This window comes from Hemiscyllium ocellatum, chromosome 39, assembly GCF_020745735.1.
Source record: "Hemiscyllium ocellatum isolate sHemOce1 chromosome 39, sHemOce1.pat.X.cur, whole genome shotgun sequence".
Lineage (NCBI taxonomy): Eukaryota > Metazoa > Chordata > Chondrichthyes > Orectolobiformes > Hemiscylliidae > Hemiscyllium > Hemiscyllium ocellatum.
The window spans coordinates 2,845,218-2,872,719 of record NC_083439.1 but is presented as its reverse complement, the minus strand read 5'-3'; the positions used below and the strand labels follow the sequence as shown (position 1 = coordinate 2,872,719).

The 27,502-nt window shown below is 41.7% G+C and overlaps 1 protein-coding gene across 2 annotated transcripts in view; it reads right to left on the bottom strand.

The window, feature by feature from the left end:
* The window catches only part of si:ch211-107o10.3 (uncharacterized protein LOC407663 homolog), a 44,674-nt gene that overhangs the window by 6,665 nt on the left and 10,507 nt on the right, over window positions 1–27,502 (bottom strand). For both annotated transcript variants that reach the window (XM_060853172.1, XM_060853171.1), the window contains exons 2-5: window positions 21,106–21,246; window positions 20,437–20,628; window positions 15,110–15,271; window positions 292–408 (exon numbers count right to left, since the gene is read on the bottom strand). In XM_060853172.1, the coding sequence (XP_060709155.1) occupies window positions 292–408; window positions 15,110–15,271; window positions 20,437–20,628; window positions 21,106–21,246 (612 nt within the window). The remainder of the gene's footprint in view (window positions 1–291; window positions 409–15,109; window positions 15,272–20,436; window positions 20,629–21,105; window positions 21,247–27,502) is intronic.

Genomic DNA, 27,502 nt, shown 5'->3' with positions numbered 1-27,502 from the left:
TACAATCCATTTAGACTAAAGACTTGATTTGATAAATTCCATCCAAAACTAAGTAAAGCAGTTTGCCCTAAATTTATTAATGAAGTTATGATTACCTTATGTTTCTGGGCCTTGAATGCTACTTACTCACAATGGACAGAGGTATATTATCTCTATGTCTACTGTGTATCATCATTTTATAATCTTAAACACATTTATCAGATCACACCTTACTATTCTCAGTTATAGAGGAGGGAGCCCCAGTCAGTTCAATCTTCCCTGGCAATGCTGGTGTCATTCTACAACACTCACCTTTTAATTTCTTTGCAAGTTCTCTGGTGAACAGTACATTGGCCAGCTTGCTCTGCTCATAACTAACAGCAGGATCATAACAATTGTCCAAATTAATGTCATCAAAATTAATTTTCCCTGTATTTGAGAAAAGGATTAGAACAATCAGTAACCCATTTATTGACTTCAGTCATTTGTGAAATCACATTTTAAAAATTAATTGAATAAGAAGCAATTGTGTTCTTTGGGTATTTCAAGTGATTCAGGTAACCAAAGTTTGTGAGGAGATTTGTAGCTCAGGTGCTCGTTGTTGTGGTTCTGTTCGCCGAGCTGGGAATTTGTGTTGCTGACGTTTCGTCCCCTACCTAATGTACAAATGTAGTGTACAAAATCCCATGCAAGGACTACACAAAACACTACATAGGACAAACAGGAAGACAGCTAACGATCCACATCCATGAACACCAACTAGCCATGAAACAACACGACCAGCTATCCTTAGTAGCCACACACGCAGATGACAAGCAACATGAATTCGACTGGGACAACACTACAATGATAGGACAAGCCAAACAGAGAATAGCCAGGGAATTCCTTGAGGCATGGCACTCATCCACAGATTCAATCAATAAGCACATCGACCTGGACCCAATATACCGACCACTGCAACGGACAGCTGGAACTGACAACCAGAAGTGGCAGAGACAAACCACTATAAATGCCGGAGGAAACATCACAGAAGCGCTTCACAGGAGGCTCCAAAGCACTGAGGATGTCACCTAGATAGGGGACGAAATGTCTGCAACACAAATTCCCAGCTCGGTGATTCTGGTAACGGCCTGTCTGATCTTACTCCAGATTATGTGGCTCACATCAAATCACTGTTTCTTTGGTTCTTTTAACACAGCACATGAATGAAAGTGAAAAGACCTTGCTTTCAAAACTGAGGCAGTCTTACTCATTCATGATTAGTGACCTTTGCTGGGCCAGCATTTATTGTCCATCCCTATCTGCACTTGAAAAAGTGGGAGTGAGCTGCCTTCTTGAACTGCTGCAGTCTATTTGGTGCAGGTAACTCACAAAACTGTTTGAGAGGGAGATCCATAATTTTAACAAAGTGCCACTGAAGAAATGGCAATATATTTTCATGTCTGGATGGTGAATGGCTTGGAGGGAAACTTGTACAGAGTGGCATTCCCATAGATTTGCTTTCTAGACTGTAATTGTTATGGGCTAGGAAGGTGCTGTCGGAGAAGGTTTGGTGAATTTATATGGTAATCTTGTAGATTTTAAACACTGTGTCGGCGATGAAAGGAGTGAATGTTTGTGAATATGGCACCAATCAATCAGATTTTGTCAAATTTGTGAATTATGCTCAACACAATGGAGTGGGTTGAATGTTGCTCAAGGTGCAATTATCAAGGTAATTGGGGAGATCTCATCACATGCCTGACTTGTGCCTTATAGATAGTGGACAGACATAGGGGAGTCAGAAGGTGATTGTAGGATTTGTTGCTCCCAGATTGCTCATGTAGCCATTAATATGGCCAATCTAGCTCAGTTTCTGGTCAATAGTAACCACCAGAATGCTGGCAATGACAAATTCCGCAATGGTCACGCCACTGAATGTCAAGGAGATAGTTAGATTCTCTCCTACTGGAGATGGTCATTGTCTGACTCTTGAGTGATGCAAACATCACTTACCACTTGCGAGCCCAGACCGTCAAATTGCCTAGGTCTTTCTCATTTGGATATAGGCCTCTCCAGTATACAAAGCGATGTGAATAGTGCTAAACATTGTGCAATCATCAACAAAAATCCCCACTTGTGAAGGAGGGATGGTCATTGATGAAGCAGCTGAAAATGATTGAGTCGATAATACTTTGCATTTGCCAAAATGAAAATCTGTAAATGAGATCACGAAGAAACCAAAGTCCAATCCAAAATATGGATTGCTCTTTCTCAAACTGCAATTATGACAAATGTCATCTACTCCTCAGGTAGACACACAAACAGAACTAACTTTTTCTATTCATTCATGGATGTGGATGTCACTGGCTGGCTAGCATTAATTGCATGGCCCAAGTTGCCTTTGAGAAAGTGCTGATGAGCTGCCTTCTTGAAACCCTGCAATGGATTGACCCACAATGCCCTTATGGAGATAATTCTAGGATTTTGACCCAGCAATACTGAAGGAATGGCAAAATATTTCCAAGTCAGGATAGTGAGTAGCTTGGAAAGGAACTTGCAGGTGGTGGTGGTGTTCCATCAAATCTACTAGCCTTGTCCTGGTGGATGGAAGTTATCATGGCTTTGGAGTGTGCTGTCTGAGGATCTTTGATGAACGTTTACAGTCATCTTGTAGATGGTACACACTGCTGTTACTGAGCATCAGTGATGGAAGGAGTGGATGCTTGTGAATGTATTGCCAATCAAGCGGCCTTCTTTGTCCCGAATGGTACTGAGATTTTTTTTTTGAGTGCTGTTGGAGCTGCGTTCATCAGGCAAGTGAAGAGTATATGCCATCACACTCTTGACTTGTGCCTTGTAGGTATGGACAGGCTTTGGGGAGTCAGGAGGGAAGTTACTTGCTACGATATTCGTAGCCTCTGACCTGATCTTGTAGCCACTGTGTTTTATGTCATGAGTCCAGTTGTAACCTCCAGAATGTTGACAGTGGTGAATTCAATAATGATAACATTGAAGGACAAGGGGCAGTGGTTATATTTCTCTTATTGGTGATGGTCATCTCCTAGCATTTGTATGGTGTGAATGTTATTTACCACTTGTCAGTTGAATATCGTCCAGATTCTTGTTTCTGAACATGGACTGCTTCAATACCTAAGCAGTCACAAATGGTGCTGAACATTGTGCAATCATCAGCGAACATCCCCGCTTCTGACCCTATGATAGAGGGAAGGTCATTGGGGCCAGGAACTACTCTGAGGAACTCCTGCAGAGATGACCAAAAACGGAGAAAACTTATCTCCAATAACCACAATCATCTTCCTACGCACCAGGGAGAGACTCAAACCAGTGGAGGGTTTACCCAACACCTACTGATTCCAATTTTGCTAGGGGTCCTCAATGCATATTGTCTTTCACCCCCAATCATGGTTTTGATGTCAAGAGCTATCACTCTCACCTCCGGAATTCAGCTCTTCTATGTTTGAACCAAAGCTGTAATGAGATCAAGAGGCAAGTGGCCCTGTTGGAACCCAAATTGGGCATTAGTGAGCAGATGCTGCTTGATACCACTGTTGATGACACCTTCCATCACTTTATTGATGATCAAGAGTAGACTGATGGGGTGGTAATTGGCCAGATTGAATTTGTCCTTCTTTAAAGTACAGGACATACCTGGGCAATTTTCCACATTGTCTGGTAGATGCCAGTGTTGTAACCATACTGGAAGAGCTTGGTTAGGGGAGCTGCAAGTTCTGGAGCACAACTCTTCAGTACTATTGCTGGAATGTTGCCAGGGCTCATGTCCTGTGCAATTCCCAGTGCCTCCAAATTGATATAATGTGGATATCAATTGGATATAGGTTGGTGTCTGTAATTCAGGGGACACGAGAGGAGACAGAGATGGATCATCCATGCGCACGTCTAGCTGAAGATTGCTGCGAAAGCTTCAGCCTTACCTTTTGCACTGATGCGCTGGGCTCTTCCATCAATGATGATTTGTGGAGCCTCATTTTCCTTCTATGAGCTGTTTACTCATATACCACCATTCACTGGATGTGGTAGGACTGCAGAGGTTAGATATGATCCATTGGTTGTGGGCTTGTTTAGTTCTGCCTATCACTTACTGCTTATGCTGTTTGGCATGTAGATAATCCTACTTGGTTGGGGCGTTCTGCCATTGGTGCTCACCTTCCACCCTACCAACCTTCACATAAACCAAATCATCCGCTGACATTTCCACCACCTGCAAAAAGACCCCACCACCAGGGATATATTTCCCTCCCCACCCCTCTCCACCTTCCGCAAAGACCGTTCCCTCCGTGACTACCTGGTCAGGTCCACGCCCCCCTACAACCCACCCTCCCGTCCTGGCACCTTCCCCTGCCACCCTAGGAACTGCAAAACCTGCGCCCACACCTCCTCCCTCACCTCTATCCAAGGCCCTAAAGGAGCCTTCCACATCCATCAAAGTTTTATCTGCACATCCACTAATATCATTTAACGTATCCATTGCTTCTGATGCGGACTCCTCTACATTGGGGAGACTGGACGCCTCCTAGCAGAGCGCTTTAGGGAACATCTCCGAGACACCCGCACCAATCAACCACACTGCCCTGTGGCCCAACATTTCAACTCCCCCTCCCACTCTGCCGAGAACATGGAGGTCCTGGGCATCCTTCACCACCGCTCCCTCACCACCAGACGCCTGGAGGAAGAACGCCTCATCTTCCGCCTCGGAACACTTCAACCCCAGGGCATCAATGTGGACTTCAACAGTTTCCTCATTTCCCCTTCCCCCACCTCACCCTAGTTCCAAACTTCCAGCTCAGCACTGTCCCCATTGCCTATCTCCTTTTCCACCCATTCACTCCACCCTCTCCTCCCTGACCTATCACCTTCATCCCCTCCGCCACTCACCCATTGTACTCTATGCTACTTTCTCCACACCCCCACCCTCCTCTAGCTTATCTCTCCACGCTTCAGGCTCTCTGCCTTTACTCCTGATGAAGGGCTTTTGCCGGAAACATCGATTTTACTGCTCCTTGGATGCTGCCTGAACTGCTGTGCTCTTCCAGCACCACTAATCCAGAACCTCATTTTTAGATATACATTGCCCTCCCGTAATTTCCATTGAACCAGGGTAGATTCCCTCGCTTTATGGCAATGGTTGAATAGGGATATACTGGGCCACGAGGTTGCAGACTGTGTACAATTCTGCTGCTGTTGATGGCCCACAGGACTCATGGAAACCCAGTCGAATTGCCAGATCTGTTTGACGTCTGTCCCATTTAGCACGGTGATGGAGGCCACTCTCAATGTGAAGGCAGGACTTTGCCTCCTCAAGGATTGAGCGGTGGTCACTCTTACTGATAGTATCCTAGACAGAAGCATCTGCTGCTGGCAGTTGGTAAGGATGAGGTCAAGAATGTTGTTCCCTTTTGTTGGTTCCTCATCAGCTACCACAAACCCAGTTTAGCAGCTATGTCCTTTAGGACCTGACCAGCTTGATCAATACTGCTGCTTCCAAGCCCCTACCCAGTGTACATTTTGCCTCCTTGCCACCCTCCATGCTTTGAAGTGTTGCTCAACGTGGAGGAGTACTGATGTGTCAGCTGAGGGAGGATGGCAAGTGGTAGCCAGCTGGAAATTTCCTTGCCCAGGCTTAATCTAAAGCCATGAGATGTCATGGGATCCAGAGTCAATGTTGAGGATCCCTAGGGCAATTCCTTCCCCTCTGTATATCACTAAGCCTCCACCTCTGTTGAGTCTGTCCTACCTGTTGGATGGTGGTGGTGGTGGGGTCATTGTCGTAACGTATGATTCCGTGAGTATGACTATGTCAGACTCTTGGCTCACTAGTTTGAGACACCTCTTCCAATTTTGGCACTAGCCCCCAGGTGTTAGTGAGGACGACTTTGCAGGGTCAAGAGGGCTGTTTTTGCCACAGTTCTTGCCAATGCCAGGTGGCCTGTCTTGTTTCACACCTTTGAGATTCCAAAGCAATTGATCCAACCGAGTGGCTTGCTAGGTCATTTCAGAGGGCAATCGAGAATCAATCATATCGCTGTGGGTCTGGAGTCACATGTAGGCCAGACTAGACAAGGATGGTAGAATTCCTTCCTTGAAGGGCATTAGTGAACTAGATGGGTTTTTCTCACTATATAACAACTTAATGGTCATCGATAGATTCTTAATTACATTTTTAAAAATTTAACTCAAATCCCACCATGTGTCATGGAAGGATTTGAACCTGGGACCTTAGCCAAATTTCCGGATTAATAGTCGAGCGACAATACCACAAGGCCGTCATTCCCTCTGAAACTATAGTGGAATGGGCAAAACAAAGGGTTAAATAGTGAGCATTGATTGAAGTACAGTAGAACCATCACATCTATGGTTTACTGCAGATAAGTGACAGGGTTGTGATAGAGTAAATGACAGGGCTCGTAATAATTTGTGGTTTTGGGCATCCATGGTAGGTCTTGGAATGTATCACGTGGATAGGGGGAGTCACCTGTATATTTACTTTACCAGGACAAGTATCATTTCAAAGGATAAATGAAAAGAGAAAAGCAATGAGTTCACCTGGACAGAGATGAAAACTATTTTAGGGACAGGTCTAGGAAACAGTGAATGAATTAGATGAATATCTTACTCAGTTTGCAGGAATCTCCAGACTATTTGCTGAAATCTCACTTACAAAGAGTTCGTTATGCATTAGCTTGGTAGCAATTTTGCTTCATTCAAAGGCCCACTCCATTGGCTTCAGCATCATCAAGGTTGACACTTTTACGAACAGTACTTTAAGATTGCTGCACTGTTAAATAAGCAGGCTTTTGGATGAACTGTTAAAGCAAAGTTGTGAATGCCCTCTCGTGGATATAAAGGATCACAACACTATTTCAATTGATTCAATCTGAACAAAGCATTGCATGAGAAGGCATGTTTAAATACAGTGTGCCGAGAGGACAGTGGCTTCATTCTGAACACAGTGCAGAGAGAGGCTGAATGCGAAAAACATTCAAGAGTAAGATCGCAGGAAATTACGAAGTTTATTTGTTGGTCAGAATCTGCGGTTACTGAGTGCACCCAAATAGCCTGAAACTGAAAAAAAATATAAAAAAGATGCAGAAAGGGAGGTAAATTTAAGTAAAATCAAATAATAAAGCAAACCAAAATAAAGTTAATATGAGTGAAGTAAAATGTAAAATAGCTTTCAAAGTTACCGGACAGCAAGTCAGCAGGACAGGGAGTTATTATCCTGTGTGAAGTCATGGAGTTATGATGATCCTCAGACAAACATATGCAGGAAATGCCACCAGCTACCCAAGCTTGAGCTCCAGGTTTTGGAATTGGAGGAGGAGCTGAAGTCACTGTTGTGCATCTGCAAGGCAGAGGACATACAGGGAGGCGATCACACCGCAGATTAGAAGCATACAGAGGAAATAGGCAAGTTAAAAAATCCAAGCAGGTTGAGCAGGAGTCTCAAGTCTATCTTGCTTGCCAATCGGCATTCCATTTTTGAAGCTAATTGGCAGCTTGCAAATACTACTAACTATTTAAGAGAAGAGTAAGGGGAAAGAAAGCAGGGAACTTCAGACCCATCAGCCTTACATCAGCAGTAGGGAAAATGCTAGAATTTATCATAGAGAACACGATAAGTGAACACTGGAGTGAAATCTGATTGGGCAACACCTTTGACAAAGAGGTTGTTTTGTAAATGAGGACCGGTACTAACAAAATTGAGAAAGGGAAGTCAACAGATATTAAGATATTCAGAAGGCTTTTGATAAGGTCCTTCACGTGAAGTTGGTTAGCAAAATTTAAGGACATGGGTTTGAAGGTAACATATTGGCATGGTCTAAGGACTGGCTAACAAACAGAAACAGTATAGGAATAATTTGGCAGCCTGACTGGTTGGCTATTACAAGGATCAGTATTTGGGGCCCAGTTGTTCAAATGTAATACTTCCAAAATTGTAGATGATAAAAAGCTAAGCAAGAATGTGTACAGTGAAGAAGGTGTAAAATGTTTGCAGGAAAATTTGGACAGACCTAGTGACTGAGCAAAACGTGACAGTTAGAAAATAATGAGGTTATCCTCTTTGTTAGGAAGAACAGATGTGCAGAGTATTTCTGAAATACCACTGTTGGCAAGTGTAGTTGTACAAAGGGACTTGGGGGACATCCTTTTACAGAAGACTAACATTTAGGTGCAGCGAGCTATTAGGAAGGCTACAGGAATGGTGGCCTCTATTGCAAGGGCATCTGAGTGCAAGGTTAGTGAAGTCTTTGCATAGAAGCTTGTTTGAACCACATCTAAAGTACTGCGCATAGTTATGATCTCCTTATCTCAGGAAAGATATTTCCTGAGACGGTGTGCAATGAAGGTTCACCAGACCTGTTCCTGGAGAAGGTGGGACTGTCCTTTAAGGACAGAGTAGGAAAGCTGGACCTGCATTCTCTACAGTTTCAAAGAATGAGAGGTGATCTCATTGAAATCTTTCTCTAGCTAGGAAGTGTACAAACAGGGTGAGCTATTGGAAAACAAGAGGAGATGGCATTTAGGACTGAGATTAGAATTTTTTTTCAAGTCAGAAGATGAAAAATCTCTGGCATTCTCTACCCCAGAGGGCTGTAGCAGCTCATTTTTTGAGTAGTTTTAAAATAGAGGTTGATAAATATTTGATTATTATTGGTAGAAAACATGGAGCATAGTATGGGTAAAAGGTATTGAAGTATTTGATCAGCCAGGATAATTTTAAATGGCAGTGCAGGCTGATGAGCTGAATGGCCTACTCCTATTCTAACATTCCTGAAAAACAGCATAAAAGATTTCTACCTTCTCTTTATCCTTCAACCCAATATTACAAAAAACGTTGAGGCACTATAAAGTACAGAAGACTGTGACTTAATGATCCGAACTAAAGGAATTAGGAGAGGCCCTCCAAACAGCTTCAGGAATTTTCAGACTCACTTTCTCTATTTTTGCTCCCACAGATCTTGATTTGTTTTTAAGAAACAAATCAGCTTATAGCAACAGGAAGGTTCTTTGCATTCGTTATTGTACTGTCGGAATTCCCTCAAACCTCACTGCATTCTCAGTGAATCGGAGATGCTTCAATCACTCGCTCCCTGATATGGAGACCACAATTCTACTCTACACAGCACAAAAAACTGGAAATTCTAATCCACATGCTCATTTTTGGATCATGCCCCAAGTGGAGCTCTCTCTCCACTGTCACGTCAGGAGCTGAAAGCTTTCAATTAAACACTAAAGTAGGCTTTAGTGTTAATTTGCTGGTTTCAGTTAAAGTTGTTTAACCTCGAAGACACAAGAGACCACTAATTTTTCATTACTGGAAGCTGATACAATTGAGAACAAGGAGTATAATGGGAAAAATACAGCTGCTATCAAGGGTTCTAGCAAAGGTTTACTATATAAGCACATCAAAAGAAGTCCCGAAACAGAAGGTAGTCAAATTAACACAAGAAACAGGAGCAGAGGTAGACCATGTTGGCTTTGAACTTGCACTATCCAATACAATCAAAGCTGATCTCGGACCTCAACTCCATTTTCCCACCCTGACAACTGCTTCTATTAGCTTCCAAATATGGTCTTATCAGAATACTGTCAGAGATAGAGAATTTCAAAATTACACACACCCTCAGAAGAAATCCTTCCTTTTCACAATCCATAATGATCAGACCTTCATCCTCTAATTCCACATTTTTCAGCCGGGAAAATAAACTCTCTGCACCTATCCTGTGAAGACCACTCAATGTTACCTATTAGAATGAGACTACTACTTCATCCAAGTTCCAGAGAATGTGGCACTCTCTCCTCTCATTCTTTCTTAGAATGAGGGGACAAAAACATAAATTAATAGAAAAACTCAGCAGGTCTGGCAGTATCTGTGGAGAGAAATCAGTGTTAACATTTCAGGTCCAATGACCCTTCTTCAGAGTGGAATGAGGTAGCTGGTCAATGAAGTAAACTTTAACACACATACTAACAGCTTCATTCCAGCATGACCTTTCGACAGTTTGCTCCCAGCTCATTTTATATTGTAAACAAACATGAGTACATCACTGATATAACAAATATTTGAGAACAAAGCACTGATCCCTGAAGTACTTTGTGATAATTGCAGCCTGCCAACCCAAAAACTACCCAATTACTCTTGTTCTATTTTCAACCCATGAACCAGTCCAAATATACAACATTACCTCTTAATGCTGCCTTGCTCATAAAATCTTTCATTTTACACCTTCTCAAATAACCTTTGAAACTCCACAAATACTCCATGCACTGTGCCTCTATTTGTCATGCTAAACACACCTTCAATAAACATCAATACATTTGTAAAATACAAAATCCCTTTCAGAAGATTACACTGATGCCAAATCATATCATGATTTTGTGAAGTGCAAAATGATAAGATTCTCGTGCTTCCTTACTTTGATGTCAAACAAATTAGGCCAAGGTTCAAGCTTTCTTTATTTCACTGGCTTTGGAATGTGGCGTTGCACTTTCTACACTGTAAACCACAGGGACAATTTAAGAATTTTGTGATTTCTGGAATATTAAACCAAAGCTTATCAGTTGTACAACTATCGGTTTTAAAACCCAACATGAGACTTTTAAACCAGCTAGCTACTGTAGTAAAACTTTTTCCTGGTTTAAAAACTATATGTTAGCTTAGGAAAGTAATATAAGTTGATAACTTAAGAAATAAAGTTCCAAATATTTCAGCATTTGATGGGAACTGAAGTTTAGTATTTAGGAAGAACAGACAAAAAATCTGTGGAGTTGCATTGTTCATGAAAGAGGAAATTAACAACAGTGAGGAAGGACATTAACTCTGACAATGTGGAATCTGTAGGAATAGAGCTGAGAGACACCGAGGGCAAAAAACACATTAGTGAGGTTGAAAATAGACGCCCAAACTGTAGAAGTGATTTTTGGGAATGGCATTTAACAGCAAATTAGAGGTCCAAGCAATAAAGGACCATCTGCAATTATGGGTGGCATTAATCAGCATATAAGTTAGTCAAATCAAGTTACTAACAGTGCCATAAAGAAGGAATTCCTCAAGGATATACAGGATGGTTCCTCAATATGTTGAGGAACCAATTAGAGAACAGTCGAGCCTACTCTGGGTATTGTGCAATGAGAAAGGAATAATTGACAATCTAGTTGTGTGAGGCCCCTTGGGGATGTGCGACCATAACAGAATTCTTTATCAAGATGAAGAGTGATGTAGTTGATTCTGCAATCGGTCCTGAATCAAAGTATAGAGGAGACTACGATAATATGAGGTACAAGTTGGTTATGATAGACTGAGGAATATTACTTAAAGGGATGAAAGTGAAAAGGTGATGACAACCACTCAAAGAGCACATTGGTGAACTGCAACACTCCTTCTGGTAAAATAGTAACATTGGGAAGATGCCCAAACCATGGCTTACAAGGAAAATCAGAGATAGTATTAGATTTACAAATTGGCCATAAAAGAAAAGACCTGAGAAGTGGGAGCAGTTTATAATTCAGCAAAGGAGGATATAAGAATTAAATAAGAAGGAAAAGTAGGGTACCAGAATCAGCTTATAGGAAACATTAAGCTTTATACGCAAAGAGAAAGAGACTGAAGACAAACATAGGTCCATTACAGTCAAAAACAGGAGAATTTGTAATGGGGGGACAAAGAAATGCCTGATTAAATATTTAAGTAATTTGATGCTAATTAGGAGGAGAACATAAATAACATACAGATAGTTCTCAAATAACATGCATTCTGGAAGTGTGATTTGCTTATGGTGTCACTGAGGAATTAAGGAACAGGAGTTTGGAGAATGCTTATCTCTGTTTGCAATAGTGCGTTTCCAGCAATGATCATTTCATGCATTTCATTCTGCGCATGCGCAATATCAGCTGCCGACAGAGAAGCTTTCTGTGGGAGGTACTGTACAGAGAGCAGCTACCTGTGGGAAGTACTGTACCAAGAGCAGCTGTGAGAGATACATTGAGCAGCTTCCTGTGAAAGGTACATTACTCCTAGATTATAGAACATAGAACATTACAGTGCAGAATAGGCCCTTTGACCCTCGATGTTGTGCCGACCTGTGAACTATTCTCAGCTTCCCATCATCATCCATGTGCTTATCTAAGGATTGTTTAAATCACCCTAATGTGGCTGAGCTAACTACATTGGCAGGTAGGGCATTCCACGCCCTTACCACTCTGAGTAAAGAAGCTGCCTCTGACATCGGTCTTAAATCTATCACCCCTCAATTTGTAGGGGCATAATGATAAGACTGTTAGCAAAAAGCATCCTGGTGATAAAAGTGCGGATGGTGAATGCAAAAGAAAGGCTATAAAACTGAAAGAGAAGCTAGATATTATATAGCATATTGAACATAAGGAGAGAATATGTGATATAGCTCACTTAACAGGAATGAGTTAAACCTTCATTCAGGCTGTGTTATACTTTGTGTTACACTTTTGGGTAATATGTGAGCGAATCGTAAGTGATATTTTTTGCTGGTCTGCCCCTAATCCCACTTTTGCCACAGGCCCCATTATTTATATTAAGCAATTTTCTATTAAGTGATGTTTCACTGGATTTCAACAATGGTATTATAGGAGGACTACCTGTACGTGAAATGTTAGGAACACAGGGTTTAAGTGAGAGCAAGGTACTGAAAGAAATCAGTTTTGCTGGGAAAGCATGTTGGGGAAACCAATGGGATTGAAGGCCAAGAAATGTTAAACCACATCCCAGAGTACTTAAGGAAGTAGCTCTGAAGATAGTCGATGCATTGTTGGTCATCTTCCAAGATTCTATAGAGTCTAGAACAGTTGCTACACATTTGAGGATATCTAATGTAACCCACCTATTTAAGAAAGGAGGCAGAGAAAAAACTGGGAGTCATAGACCAGTCAGTGAGACATCATTTGGGAAAATTGCTACCATCCACTATAAAAGATTTAACAGCAGAATCTTTGAAAATCAGTGGCAGAAAGACACGGTCAGCACGAATTTATAAAAGGGAAATCATGCTTGACAAATTTACTGGAGTTTTTCAAAGATGTAATTGATAGAGTTGACTGGGGTAGCCAGTGGTTGTGATTTATTTGGACTTCCCGAAAACTTTTGATACAAACTCAAAGAAAAGATTAGTCTAAAATTAAACAGCATGGAATTGGGATAATACATTGAGATGGACAAAAGATTGGCTGGCAGACCGGAAAAGAGTGGGAATAAACAGATCTTTCCCAAATGTTAGATGATGATTAGTTGGGTACTGCAGAGATCAGTGACAGGATACAGCTATTAACAATATATATTAATGATTGGGGGGAGGGAAGTAAATGTAATACGACGTAAATGCCACAACAGTGGGAGGGATGGGGTGTGCAGGGGGTGGGGTTGGCAGCTGTGAGGTGGATGCAGAATGCTTCAGTGTGGTTTGAAGCTGGTTGAGTGGGCAAATGCATCGCATGTGTAGTTTGATTAGGATAAATGTGAGGTATTCCACCTGAGGGGGGAATGTATAATAAGACCTGGATGCCCTTAACACCAGTCACTGAAGGTAACCATATAGGTGCAGCAGGCAGTGAAAGTGGCAAATGGTATACTGGGCTTCATTGTGAAAGGATTACAGTACAGGAGCAGGGACATAGTACTGCAATTATATACAGCCCTGCTGAGACCACACCTGGAATGTCATGCACAGCTTTGGCCTTCTTATCTGAGGAAGGTTGTTTTTGTAGCCAAGGGAGTGCAGCAAAGGCTTACCAGACCGGTTCTCCTGGGATGACAGGGCTGACGTGTGAGCAGAGATTAAATCAATTCACGGCGGGGGGAGGGGAGGGAGGAATTGTCAGCAGAATGAGGGGGTTCTTATTGAAACCTCTAAAATTCTAACAGGGCTAGACAGGGCAGATACAGGATGTTCTTCTTGATGGGGGGACCCAAAGGTCACAGCCAAAGGATACACAGTAAACCACCTAAGACTGGGATGAGGAGGAATTTCTTTATCCCCAGACAGTGGCAAGTCTGTGGAATTCACTTTCACAGAAAGGAGGCAAGAGCAAAACATTGTACGATTTCAGGAAGGAGCTGGATACAGAACTTGGAGGTAAAGGGATCAAAGGATACAGGGAAAAAGCAGGAAAAGACGATTGAGCTGAATGATCATAGTGAGTGGCAGACCAGGTTCAAACAGCTAAATGGCTACTTCTGGTGTCTAGGTGTCTGTCAAAAGAGCGCCAGCTTTAGGCTTAATTGGGTGTGAAGGAGTTTATGTTGAGCAGTGTTCCGGGCTCACAGCGACGCAATGGTTATTTTTTAAACTTTTAGTGCAGTAGATGAGAATAGGGATTTGCAAAGGTGACTTAGACATGAATACGATGAAGGTTTGGGTGGGGCTTCCTATGATTTGTTGTATTCTGAAGCTGGTTCATTCTGAGAGAATGCATCAGCAGCTTTTTGATTGAAAAAGGTCCAGCACACCTACATCCTCATAACAATTAAATTATTCAAATTTCTCAGCAAGTCCATTTTACAAAGTGTCAATTTAGCTAGTTCGTTGTACTCTGTACATGGCCAGGCAGGGATAAAGGAAGACGACATTAGGGACTAGTAATTGGAATTAGAGGCTTTCAAGATGAAGTATCTTTGGATAAGGGCCAGGGTCTGCATTGGATCATTGGGACTCATTGGGTCCCAGTGAATTCGGTCTCAGACCTTGATTTGGAGATGTATATTTTGAGGTCTCTCTGTCCTTGCTGTTTGCCTTCATGCATTTTTGCCTTTCTCTCCTTCCTGCCTTTGATTAAGATCCCACAGTTACAACTCTTACACAACCAAATGAATCACAGTAGAACTTAGCAGTAACTGTTCGCACACAGGTTGTTCAAACTGAGGTACTGTAGCCGAGCCTGCCACTATTAATCAGACTTGTTGGATAACTGTTGCAGAGCCTCGCTGATTAATTGCTTCCCACCTCTTCCTTCCCCAGCTTCAAAGATCTGACTTCTATTCCCATTATCAGCTACTGAGCATGGTGGGTAAGATAACTGGAATGTTCCTAGTCTATAAGGTTTCACGAAGCACTACACCATTTCAAGTAAGCAGGAAATGTACCACGGATGTGGGCTAAACTGGATACAGTAACAATCCGGCTGGGTGCAGACTTCTTGAGCAGGTCCAGCAGCAGGTTGGTTAGGAGAAAATGACCCAAATGATTAACTCCAAACTGCATCTCAAAACCATCCTCAGTCTTCCACTTTGGGCACCTCATGATACCTGGAGATACAAATAAAAACGTCATGTGAGAACAAGGAACTCTGAGCACCAGCTACTGCACTCGCAAAATGAAAAACCAGCAGCAGTAAAGCAAAGTGCACATCAATTTTGAAGTGTACTTTCTGTGTGTAGGATTATTTCAAATAAAATCAAAAGCTATAACAAAAGGCTGTCAATACTGTACTTTAAAGAAAGTAGGAGCTGTAGGTTCTTGATAAAAGGATTTGAATGACTGTAAAATCCTCACAGAACAAGTGCTATACCAATCAGATTCAATGCAAAGTGAAGGCTTTGTTTATTGTCTCAGGAAAATGTAAAAGATCTCTTGATGCTATTGGAAGTATAAAGCAATCCTGCTGTGTTGTTTGTGGAATTTTGCATTCTAGACATCATTAAAATTAATTAGCTGGCCGTTTTTGTCTTTGGTTCTCGTGGGACCAGGCTGTATGTAACTTTATGTTGGCCTGGATTTTGCAGGAGTAATGACAACAAAACTCAGTTACTGAAGTGCAAATAGGTTTTTAAATGGTGGAATAGATTCTTAACTTCTTTTGATAAAACCTCTGACTCTGCATAGCTGATATAGTTTTTAATCAAATTTGTTGATTTTATAATTCTACAAATACAAAATATTAGCTTGCTTTAAACCCATGTGAATGTTCCATTCATTTTGCTGTCAATTAAATTTAAATTTAAAGCAAAACATCTGTACATTTTACTGTCTTTGAAAACATTTATGATTGCTTGCTGACATAACTGGCTAGATGGCTGCAGATCATTTGACTCGATGTCAGATTTAAACCAGCATCAGGAAAAAGGAAGTAAAGCACATTACTCCGGAGATTTGAAATATAAACAGAAAATTCTGGAAAAACGCAGCAGACCTAGCTGCAACTATGGCCAGAGAAAGAGCTGATTTTTCAAATCTGAGAGGATTCTTTAAGAGGAATGGAACAGTTATGGGTATTAGCCTGTTGGAAAGGTGGAAAGCATCAAATGGAACAGAAGAGGTGGTCAGGGAAAGGTTAGAGAGCAAAGGAAAATTGAAACAAAATGGGAAAATACACACCATAGGAATTAAGATCTTTGCAGAGAGTTTTCTTTCAATTCAAAAGCAAATGTCATCACTTTTCATCACTGATCATGAAATCCAAGCAATTGGATAGGCAACAGTTCGGTAATTTACCACCATGTCACCACCTCACCAACAAAAGGAGAACAGAATCCTGTCACTCAGGAGAAAAGAAAAATCAGGAGTTTACAACAGGTTTGACAAATCTTACTGAAATATTCACGTCCTGACAACCAAGTATCCTTCATCCTTCCAATGCAACTCCCACATTAACCCCACTGTCAGCGCACTTCATTAAACACCACTTCTAACCACTGGTCACAAAGTGGTCAGAAACATGTGGTGCAGGGAGATGTGCAGCACAAAGGGAATACATAGGGATAAGGGAACCCACATGTCTTCCTCCCAAACAGTGTATAGTCTAGGTGTAATATTCTTGCCTTCTAAAGGGCCTCATGTCAGTGGGTTGTGCAATCCTCTCCCTCAGAGGTTAAGACACTTACTATGTATACTCCAGGTGCAGTCGCAATAATTTTCTTCACGTTGCAGAGTTTTGATTTCCAGCATAATAGAAGGTGACAATGAACACTCCTCAGAAAGTGGTTTCCAGCCTCTGCCAATTGAGGCCCTAAACACTCAGCACCCCCATCCTGATGACCTTTCTTATGAACACCACAGATCTCACACCTCGCCAGGTTCCCACCCAACATGAGTCAGCACCTGCCCACCTTTCTCCCCATAACCCATGAGCTGACCATGTCAGATGCTGTCACTACCCCATTCCCAAATTATTACACCACTCTCATCCATGCTTTACCACATTTATCCCCTCCCCAGCCTGCAGCCCCCAATACTTGCAAATAGATTCTCAAGGCACCTTCACACAGCAGCAGTCCACCTAGTCCAGATGGACTGATTGTGACCCATCCCTTGAGCTACCTAACCAAAACAGATAAGAAATGTCCAGACCCCTGAATGCTGCCTTGCATATTCCAAACCGCCTTAGCCCTAGTCTTCAGCCTGGTCACTATGAAACCACAGGACTGAGCATCACCCACTCCCTGATGGCGGAAGCATCATGTACCCCTGGCCAAGTACACTTCAACCAGATGCTTGACCATAGTAGATCCTCTGGACTGGTATCATAGACTGCCCTTGACATACTGTGCTGGGATCCCCTGGCTGATGAGTACTTCATGGACTTTGGTGAAAGCTACTCCCAACTCCCCCATCCACCTACCTACCCATCAACCAGAACTGAGACATAACTGTTTGCTTGATGGACGTGCAGTGTTTTTGCTGTGTAAGCTGTTTGTGCATGGTGCAGATGCAAAAGCAAAATTGATGCAGCTACCACACAGCAAGACAAGTTGCCTGGTTGTGTAACTATGCTAATAAATGCAGCAAAGCAAGGCAAAACAGGGTGGGGATGCTGTAAGCAGTGTTGATCGAGCATAAGGAGAGTAAACAAGCAGTTAGATCCATCTGAGAGATGTGTGCCAGTCCCAGCATGCAGTGTGTCCTTGCAGCAGCCTTTCGATACTAGCTGCTTTTTAAAATTTATTTATGAGATTTGGCTGTCTCTGGTTAGGCCAGCATTTATTGCCCAGTTAAGAGTCAACCACATTGCTGTGGGTCTGGAATCACATGTAGGTCAGACCAGGTAAGGATGGCAGATTTCATTCCCTGTAGGACAGTAACGAACCAGATGGGTTTTTCCCACAATCAACAATGGCTTTACGGTTATCATTAGACTCTTAATTCCAGATTTTTAATTAATTCAAATTCCACGAACTGTCATGGCAAGATTTGAACACAGGTCCCTGGAACATTAGCCAAGTTTCTGAATTAATATTCTAGCGATAATAGCACTACACTACTGCCTCCCCTGCTGGTGCTCAGTACAACACAGCTCTGTGATTTCCCTGCATCTTGCTCCTGAGATTGGACAGGGGCCATGTGGAGCCTGATGTGTTGACAAATATCAGATGCCAATGTCCATGGATGAGGGGTTTGTGTGACTGATGCCCATGGATCATGTAGGAGAAAGTGAGGACTGCAGATGCTGGAGATCAGAGCTGAAAATGTGTTGCTGAAAAAGCACAGCAGGTCAGGCAGCATCCAAGGAGCAGGAGAATCAACGTTACGGGCATGAGCCCTTCCTGAAGAAGGGGTCATGCCCGAAACGTCGATTCTCCTGTTCCTTGGATGCTGCCTGACCTGCTGCGCTTTTCCAGCAACACATTTTCAGCCCATGGATCATGCCCTGCCTTGCTGTGCATATATTATGTAGAGGTTCTTCACAGCCAGTAGCAGGCTGAAGTCACTAGGCATCCACTCTGGCTAGCAATGTAAGAACTTGCAGCATCTAGTTTGCTTGTGACGGATGGTGGGGCTGAAAGCAACATATTAGTAGGTTTTTAACAAGCAATAATTCCCTTTAACAGGGAAATTGCTACTCCCTCATGGGAATCCCATCTCAATATGCTGCAACTTAATTAAAAGATACAGCAAATTGCTCCTGATTTCGAGATAGATCTCACTGACTTCTCTTCATAGTCCATGTTGTACTGGTACCTAGAGGATTCTGCCCATTGCTTCTTGTGCACTTTTACCTCCATTTGCTTGACATGCTGCAAACAACTCTGTTAAGCATAACTTTTAAAATTGCAGCGATTTTCATTCCACAGTGTTTTTGATACACACCAGTATTTTCCACAGCCCAAAAATAAAGAAAATATAAAGATGTGGTCTTGACACTAGAGAGTGGAGGCCTAGTCATTTTGAAGACAAAGTGTACACTCTAAAACACTCCACAGTCTCATGTTTAAGGCAATGTATACACACTAAAACCTAACCAAATTAACTATTACTGTATTACTAACCAATGAGAATTTCAACAAGAATGGTTAGTTAGGGTGAGAACTGAATAGTAGTCCCAGGAACCTTAATGTTGAGTATTTCTTTTATCAGTAAGATATCAGGGTATATTCTTATTTCAGGGCTGGAACATAAATAAATCTAAGACAGCCTAACTTCCAGGGCAGAGAGCCCTATCCAAAGGTTGGGCTCCTATCAGCATGAAAACTTCAGATATCTTGCCTCAAGGGAGTAAAGATTCACTGTCTACAAGCTGGGTTCTGGATATCTGGCTTCAAGGTTGCCCTCTGTTCTTGAGAAGTGCAAAGTCTTGTATTTTTTAAAATTACTTAAATATCCCTAAGCTGTTAGATGAGTGTAATCTTTAATTTGACTATCCTTCGAAAAGGCATTGTGGATAGATAAGGAACATGGATTTGAGGCCATAATCTGATTGACCACGATCTTAGTAAGTGGTAGAGCAGGCAAGAAGAGCTGAATAGCCTACTCCTGCTCTTAATTCAAATGCTCATAAGAATCTGATATTATATTAGATTCTCTACAGCGTGGAAACAGGCTCTTCAGCCCAACAAGCCCACACTGACCGACCCTCCGAAGAGTAACCCATCCAGATCCATTTCCCTCTAAATGATGCACCTAACACTATGGGCAATTTGGCACGACCAATTCACCTAACCTGCACACCTTTTGGACTGCGGGAGGAAACCAGAGTACTCGGAGGAAACCCATGCAGACACGGGGAGAATGCGCAAACTCCACACAGTCGCCCGAGCTGGAATCGAACCCGGGTCCTGGCGCTGTGAGGCAGCAATGCTAACACCGAGCCACCATGCCGTCCCATTTTGAATGGGAAAGTGTACACTCTAAAACACTCCACAGACTCATGCTTAAGGCAATGTATACACACTAAAATCTAACCAAATTAACTATTACTGCATTACTAACCAATGAGAATTCAATTTTATTCATTAACACAGCGCCTAGACTTGCACAATGGGTACATCTATATCAAATTTGAAGTATCTGAACTAAATTGCACCCACAATGAATTAATATGAATTATCTAATTATTAAATTTACACTTGCCAATCAAAAAGTATGCTTCAAAAGTAATTAATTGGCTGAAGATCATTTTAAAAGCCGAGAAGATAATAAGATTTGGTATGAATCAGATTATTTTTCTTCTTTTTCCAGCATCTTAAACTGCTCTTACCTGCATTATTAATGAGAATGTCCAGGCGTGTTTCCGTTTCTGTAATTTTGTTTGCAAAGGAACGCACGGACTGAAGTGATGCCAAATCCAGTTTCTGCACTACGACATTTCCATTCCCACTTTCTTTTCTGATCTCTTTAGCTGCCTGTCCGGCTTTTTCCAAATCACGGCAAGCTAATATCACACGAGCCCCTACAATCAGAAAGTGAGGCTATCACGATTCTCATCATTAAATGAGACAATGTACAGCAAAATGGAGTATGAGCCCCAATTGGTTCTGTGATGGAGCTACGAGGTTAATTTCTCTCTCCTTCTGCTAATTCTATACACTTTTATCTTTAAATATTTAATACACGACACTGTCTCAGAAATGGCAACCATAAATCAAAATTCAGTACATTCCAACATGAACTCCTGCATTGCAATAGTGCTGACAACCATTCTCTCGGTTGTAAAGCACTACAGGACTGCTCAAGATCAAAACAAGCTGCAGTTTTCCTTTACTGTTGTCAAGATGTAGCAACAGGCTTCACAGCAGAATTAGGATTGGTTCATTGCAAACCAGAAATGCACTTTCAATTTCAGATAATCAAATATTAATTGTCATACAGATTGACATAAAAGAAGTAACCACACAAAATAAAACATTACATTAAAGAGCAGGGTTACCTCTCTTAGCAAGGTCTTTGGCAGTCTCCTTTCCAATCCCAACATTAGCGCCAGTAATGATCACTGTTTTTCCATCCAGTCGAGCTTTACTCTTACAAACCCCACCAGAAAACCAGTGTCTTAAAAAAACTAGTCCAATTCCTGTAGGATCATTAAAACAACAGGTCACTCACAACTAAGCTATCTCATGCTAAATTAGCTAATGAAGAGATTAGAACATCTATCGAGGCGTCAATGCATATATAAATATAACAAAGAACTGTGGATTCTGCAGATATAGGAATATCTGTAGAAACTCAGCAGGTCTGGCTGTATCCATGGAGTGAAAACAGAATTAACATTTTGAGTCTCATGTCCCTTCTTCAGGTTCATACACGCCACTCCCCATACTTGCACCCATTTTAAAAGCAGGGTTTAGAGATCGTAAAGTCACCTGTTGCACTGCAGATTTTTCAGAGATGGTGTGTGATAGAAGGTTCTCAGGCAAGTAAAACAAGAAAGCAAAGGCACAGCAAGGATACAAGGGCACAGGGAGAGCACAGAGAGCAGAACACAAAATACTATTTTGCAAATAGCTGAGAGAACAATAAAGAGTCATCCACAGTGCATTGAACCTGAAGTCCACAGATGGCACAGCAGTTAGCACTGCTGCCTCACAGCACCAGAGACCCAGGTTCGATTCCCGCCTCCGGCGACTGACTGTGTGGAGTTTGCACATTCTCCCCGTGTCCGTGTGGGTTTCCTCCGGGTGCTCCGGTTTCCTCCCACGGTTCAAAGATGTGCAGGCCAGGTGAATTGGCCATGCTAAATTGCAGGTAGTGTTAGGTTGGGGTATGGGTGGGTTGCGCTTCGGCGGGTCGGTGTGGACTTGTTGGGCCAAAGGGCCTGTTTCCACACTCTAAGTAATCTAATCTAATCTAAAAAAAAGGCAGTTCAGGTAAACATGGTACTTTCTTGCTCAAAGACATCAATGAACCAAGGGGACTTTTACAACAACCCAGTAGCTACATGGTCACTGATACTGAAACTACCTGTTCATTTTAATCTGGTTCAATTAATAATTTAAGTCTGCCAGCTACAATGATGAGATTTGAATGTGCATCTCCAGATGATCAGTCCAGGCCTCCAGGTTTAATCCTGTTAGCATAAACCAATGCTACTGTTTGTAGTGTGTATTACCTGGTATTTCTGCTGCTTACTGAGATTGGAGAAGGCTAACCATAGAAATAGAGTAGGCAACTTACTTAATGAGACTGTTGCAGCAGGGAAATCAAAATATAAAAGAACCAAACAGAAAAGAGAGGTGGAAACACCTTGAGTAGGGGAAGAGGATGGGAGGGGATGAAGAGGAGGAGAAGGGAGTGTATTTTATTGCCATTCTACACTTCACCCAACAACAAACTGGAAAGGGCAGAACCAGAATAAACGACACAATAACTAGATTGCGAAATTTTAAAGGCTTAGCCTGAACAAGAGACAGATATTTCATCATTTTGTCTGAAAGCAACAGCAAAGTAGCTCAACTAGTTTTAGAGTCAAACTGATTCAGTCAGAAAAGAAACGACGGAACACAAGATGTTAATATTTAATATTTAATAATTCATAATTATCTACAAGCCTCACAAAATATTTAGAGTGTAAAAGCTGAAGTCAATTGATGCAAAAGGATGTCATCCTCAAAATCAGGGCATGAATTAATAGACTGTGACAGAAGATAAATTAAATCCCCAGGAAATTTTTCATTTTAATTAAATCAAAATAAGAGCCATTATAAGGTTGAAACATGAACAGCTTTGTGAATTTAAAGACAATTGGGGGCAGCACAGTGGCTAGCACTGCTGCCTCAATGCCAGGAACGCAGGTTCGATTCCAGCCTCAGGTGACTGTATGGAATTTGCACATTCTCCCATGTCAGCATGGGTTTCCACTGGGTGATCTGGTTTCCTCCCACAGTCCAAAGATATGCAGGTTAGGTAAATTGGCCATGCAAAACTGCCCACTGTGTAATGTGCATTAGTCAGAGGCAAATGGGTCTGGGTGGGTTACTCTTCGGAGGGTTGGTGTGGACTTATTGGGCTGATAGGCTGTTTCCACACTGTAGGGAATCTTAACAATAATGCTTTAAAGGACAGAAAGAAAAACTTTTAAACCATTCAAACTGGAATAGATAAAATAAACAGATTTCCACTAGGAATTTAAACATTAATGGTACATTGCTGAAGTTTATAGCCTTGGTTTAACAGCAAGTTATGAGAAAAAGATACATTTCAAACATATATTATTACCATAAGCAGACAGAGACCTCCATGCAATTAGTACAATATGCCATAGACCCCATTGGATGACCATGATGTTCTTCAAGAGTTAGAGCTAAGGGAGATTTGTTAGCACTGTTGGCTGGACAGCTTTGTAATGCAGAGAGATACCAATTCCCCACACCAGATGAGGTTACCACAAGTGTGATGGCCCTCAGGTTAAGCCATCATCAGTTACTTTTCTCTAATGATGGAGCAACCCTATGGTCTGGTAAGACTGTGACAAATTTACTTTTACAAAGCAATTGGCCACATTCAGTGGTTGAAAGGTGCAGTGGGACACTGGGACACATCCTGGACAGCAGAGGGATCCTTTATACGTGCAAATAAACCACCAAAAAAGGAAACCTTTCTTGCTCCTGCTACGAGCACATTTCAACTGATCCCCCAATCAACTGCATGAAAACTTGGGACTATTCCTTCAGTTATTGCTCTTTCACCTCAGTTATGGTTTCAAATATTGTTACAAATATCTGAGCCTATAATACAGTAATGGCACTATTTTGAAGAGGAGCTCTGCTTAGTGTGCTGGCTGATATTTATCCCACGATCTTATTCACAAAAAGTGACTACCCGATTTTCATATCGCTGTTTGCTGAAGCTTATTATGTACAGTTTGACTCAAAAGTCAGAGAGTTACACCTAATTTATAGTATTTCATAACAGACAAGTTTTGAAGAATGAGAGATGACCTCATAGAAACTTTCAAAATACTTAAAAGGGATGGGCAAGGTAGGTGCAGGTAAAATCCTCCCTTTGTTGGGCAGTCTAGAACCAGGGAGCACCATTTAGGACTGAGAATGAGGAGGGTTTTATTTTTTAACAAAGTCAGGATTGTGAATCTTTGCATTCTCTACCCAAAAGCCTTTGGAAGCTCAGTCTTTGAGTATCTTTTAATTAGAAGTTGACTGATTTCTAATAACCAATGACATAAAGGGTTACCAGGATAGTGAGAGTGAAAGGTATTGAAGCATTTGATTGGTTTAAATCATATTAAATGGTAGAGCAAACTCAAGTGGGCAGAATGGCCTACTCCAGTTCTTATGTTTCTACAATCTAGTTGGGCACTGGAGAAACAGACAGACTCCCTATAGTGCAGATAGAGACCACGGCACCCATGAGGTCTGCAATGACTCTCCAAATTGCAGCCCCCTGCCCCAGCATTTCCCGTGGCTAACCCATCTAGTCTGCATCAATTGTGGACACTATGGGCAATTTAGCATGGCTAATCCACCTTACCTACACATCTTTGAACTGTGGGAGGAAACCCACATAGACACCCACACACCCAAATGCAAACTCCACACATACAGTTCACTTAAGACTGGAATCGAATCCAGGTCCCTAGTGCTGAGCCACTGCACCACTTATATTTTCAGATCGTTTCATTATGAAACCCAAGTCAAAAAGTCTGGCACACCATGTCAGGCAGCATCCAAGGAGCAAGAAAATCAATGTTTTCGGCATTAGCCCTTCTGAGAAAGTTTGCCTTAGTGATACTTCTGCTACACACACACACACACACATAAGAACTAAACAAGATATGCAGGAAATCGCTTGACCATATGGGGGGGGGGGGGGGGGGGGGGGGTGGGGGGGGGCGAAGCATTTGTTCAGAATAATTAAGGATGTCTGTTCTTAGTGTCAATGGATCGGTGTAAATTAGGTGATTCACTTGTGGAATATGCAGCAGTATATTCCAGAGAGCTGGAAGCTGCACAATTGGATGATGGATAACTGAATTTCTGTTTTATGTTGAAGGCTCTTAACAAAAATCATACTCAATAGGAAAAGAACTTATAATTTAATAAGCTGAGTGGAATATGCACGTAACAGAACAATCCTGATACATTTTCATGCTCCCTCATCTTGACTGTTCTGGAATGAGTATATCTCATTACCCTTACAGGCTAGGAAAACACAAAGGCTGAAACTGAGATAGGGGAGAGCGAGAGCGACAGCGAGAAAGAATGAGCAAGTGAAAGAGTGAGCAAGAGAGAGAAAAAAAGAGAGAAAAAAGAGAGAAAAAAGAGAGAGTAAAAAGAGAGAGAAAGTAAAAAGAGAGAGAGACAGGACAGAAGCTGATGGAAAGGTTAACTTTTTGTGGCCTGATTTGAGTGTACACTTGCTTGTCATGTATTGAATGTTTGTGTGTTGCTCCCTGGAGCTAGAGATCTGGGAATGTTATGAATTTGATTTGCATTTTGAGAATCGAGATGATTTTTTTAAAAAAAAGCCATTTTTAGGACAATGGTACTGGGCATGTTAGCTGAGCGTGATTACCTCATCAGCTTTTCCACATAGGTTAGACGAGGCTCTCGTCATGCTGTGCTCTTAACAGGGAACTTATCTAGCTAAAGCATTTGTCCTGATTTGACCAGGGTTTCCCACTTTGATATGCACGTAGCTTAATTAGTCAAGTGTACTCAGACCTGTCAATGAGTTAAGCTTGCTCTATAAACTTTTGCCTTTCTTTTGCTGCCTATGTGATCAAGGACACGTGGTGTTTTTGTCATCTCAGTACCAAGTATTGTATACATACAACAGCTTGCTTGCAGCAATAAGAGGAGTAGCCTGAGAGAGCTCTTTGGGGTAAGAGCTGGCGCTGTTACTCTGCTAATGATTTTAGAAGCTTAGCTGAAGCCTGGCTAACATGGATGCCATTGTTAAATAAAGGTAATTATTTAAACTAAACAGTCTGTAAGAGTTTTATATTCCAGACTACTACAGAGTACAATCTCTGATACGAATTAAGAAAGGCCTACAGGTCAGGTCATTTGGGATTCCGAGCCATCTCGAATAGGTACTTTAATACTTCATCATTGCTCCTTGATGCTTCCCGACCTGCTGTGCTTTTCCAGCACTACACTTTTTCACTCTAATCTCCTCCATCTGCACTCCTCACTTTCTCCTCTTATTACGAAACTGTCAGATTGACTGAAACAAGAAAGTTTGTGAAATAATAGAATGCTTCCTCATCAGTATTCTTCTCGCCACTCCCAGTAAACTCGAACAATGCCAATTTTGATGTTTATAGATTGGTTATCATGATTTTGATCAGTAGTTATACTTTAACATAATTATCGTTTTATGAAAGTATTTGGCACACCTAGAGATGATGTGGCACTTTTTAAATATCATGCCTCTTTCATCATAAGACAGTACAAGAAAAAAAAATTCTGAACCAAAACATAACAATACTGATAAATCAAGAAAGATCAGATACTATTCAATATTTTAAAATGTAGCAGTCTTCTGTCTCAGCTTAAACATAATCTGGTGTGACTCAGGAGCCCTCCTTTAGCATGGCAGTTTCTGCCACATTTGTTGCAGAGGGAGATACTGGGCCGGGAAGGGGGGTGGTTTGCTTACAATGCTGAAGAGTCGTGCCAGACTTGAAACAGTAACTCCTTCCATCTCTCTTCACATATGCTTCCAGACTTGCTGAGTTTCTCCACCATTCTGTTTTTTTAATATCTTAAATAATAACATCTTTCACTCACATCCAGAATCAACTCCAGCCAAAACAATTAACAGGAATTGTGGCTGAATACGAACTATAATTTATACCTTAGCTGACAGATACAACCAAGCCATATCTTGCAAATTGATTAGACAATCCTCACAGCAAACAGCATGAATGGTCACAAGGTCCATTAAAATTCAAATTTCCCAAGAAGTTTAGCACCTTTCTCCTCAAGACGTAATCTGATGCCCAGTCAACAAGAGACAGCCAGCTCGAGGACCAAATGCACAGTTTTCACTGAAAACAACACTTGCAGAATGTGCTCAACTCTACATTGGTTCTACATGTTCCAGACTGTCTTCAAGTACTAGAAACAACTCCAAGAACTAATTCTTTGCGTAGTCTCCGCTTCTGCATTTAGCCAACTTGCTTGTGTTGCATAGTGAACTCATCAACTTCTAGTACTCTGCAGCCTGAATTGGTCAGTGTCCATTTATATCTTTCAGTCAGGTTCACGCTACCCAGAAGTTTAGGTTTCCAAATCCCAGTTTCTAAGAAAGCAAAACAGCTGCAAGGGATAATTCCTTTCCAGTTATGGTATGCCTCAAGAAATACA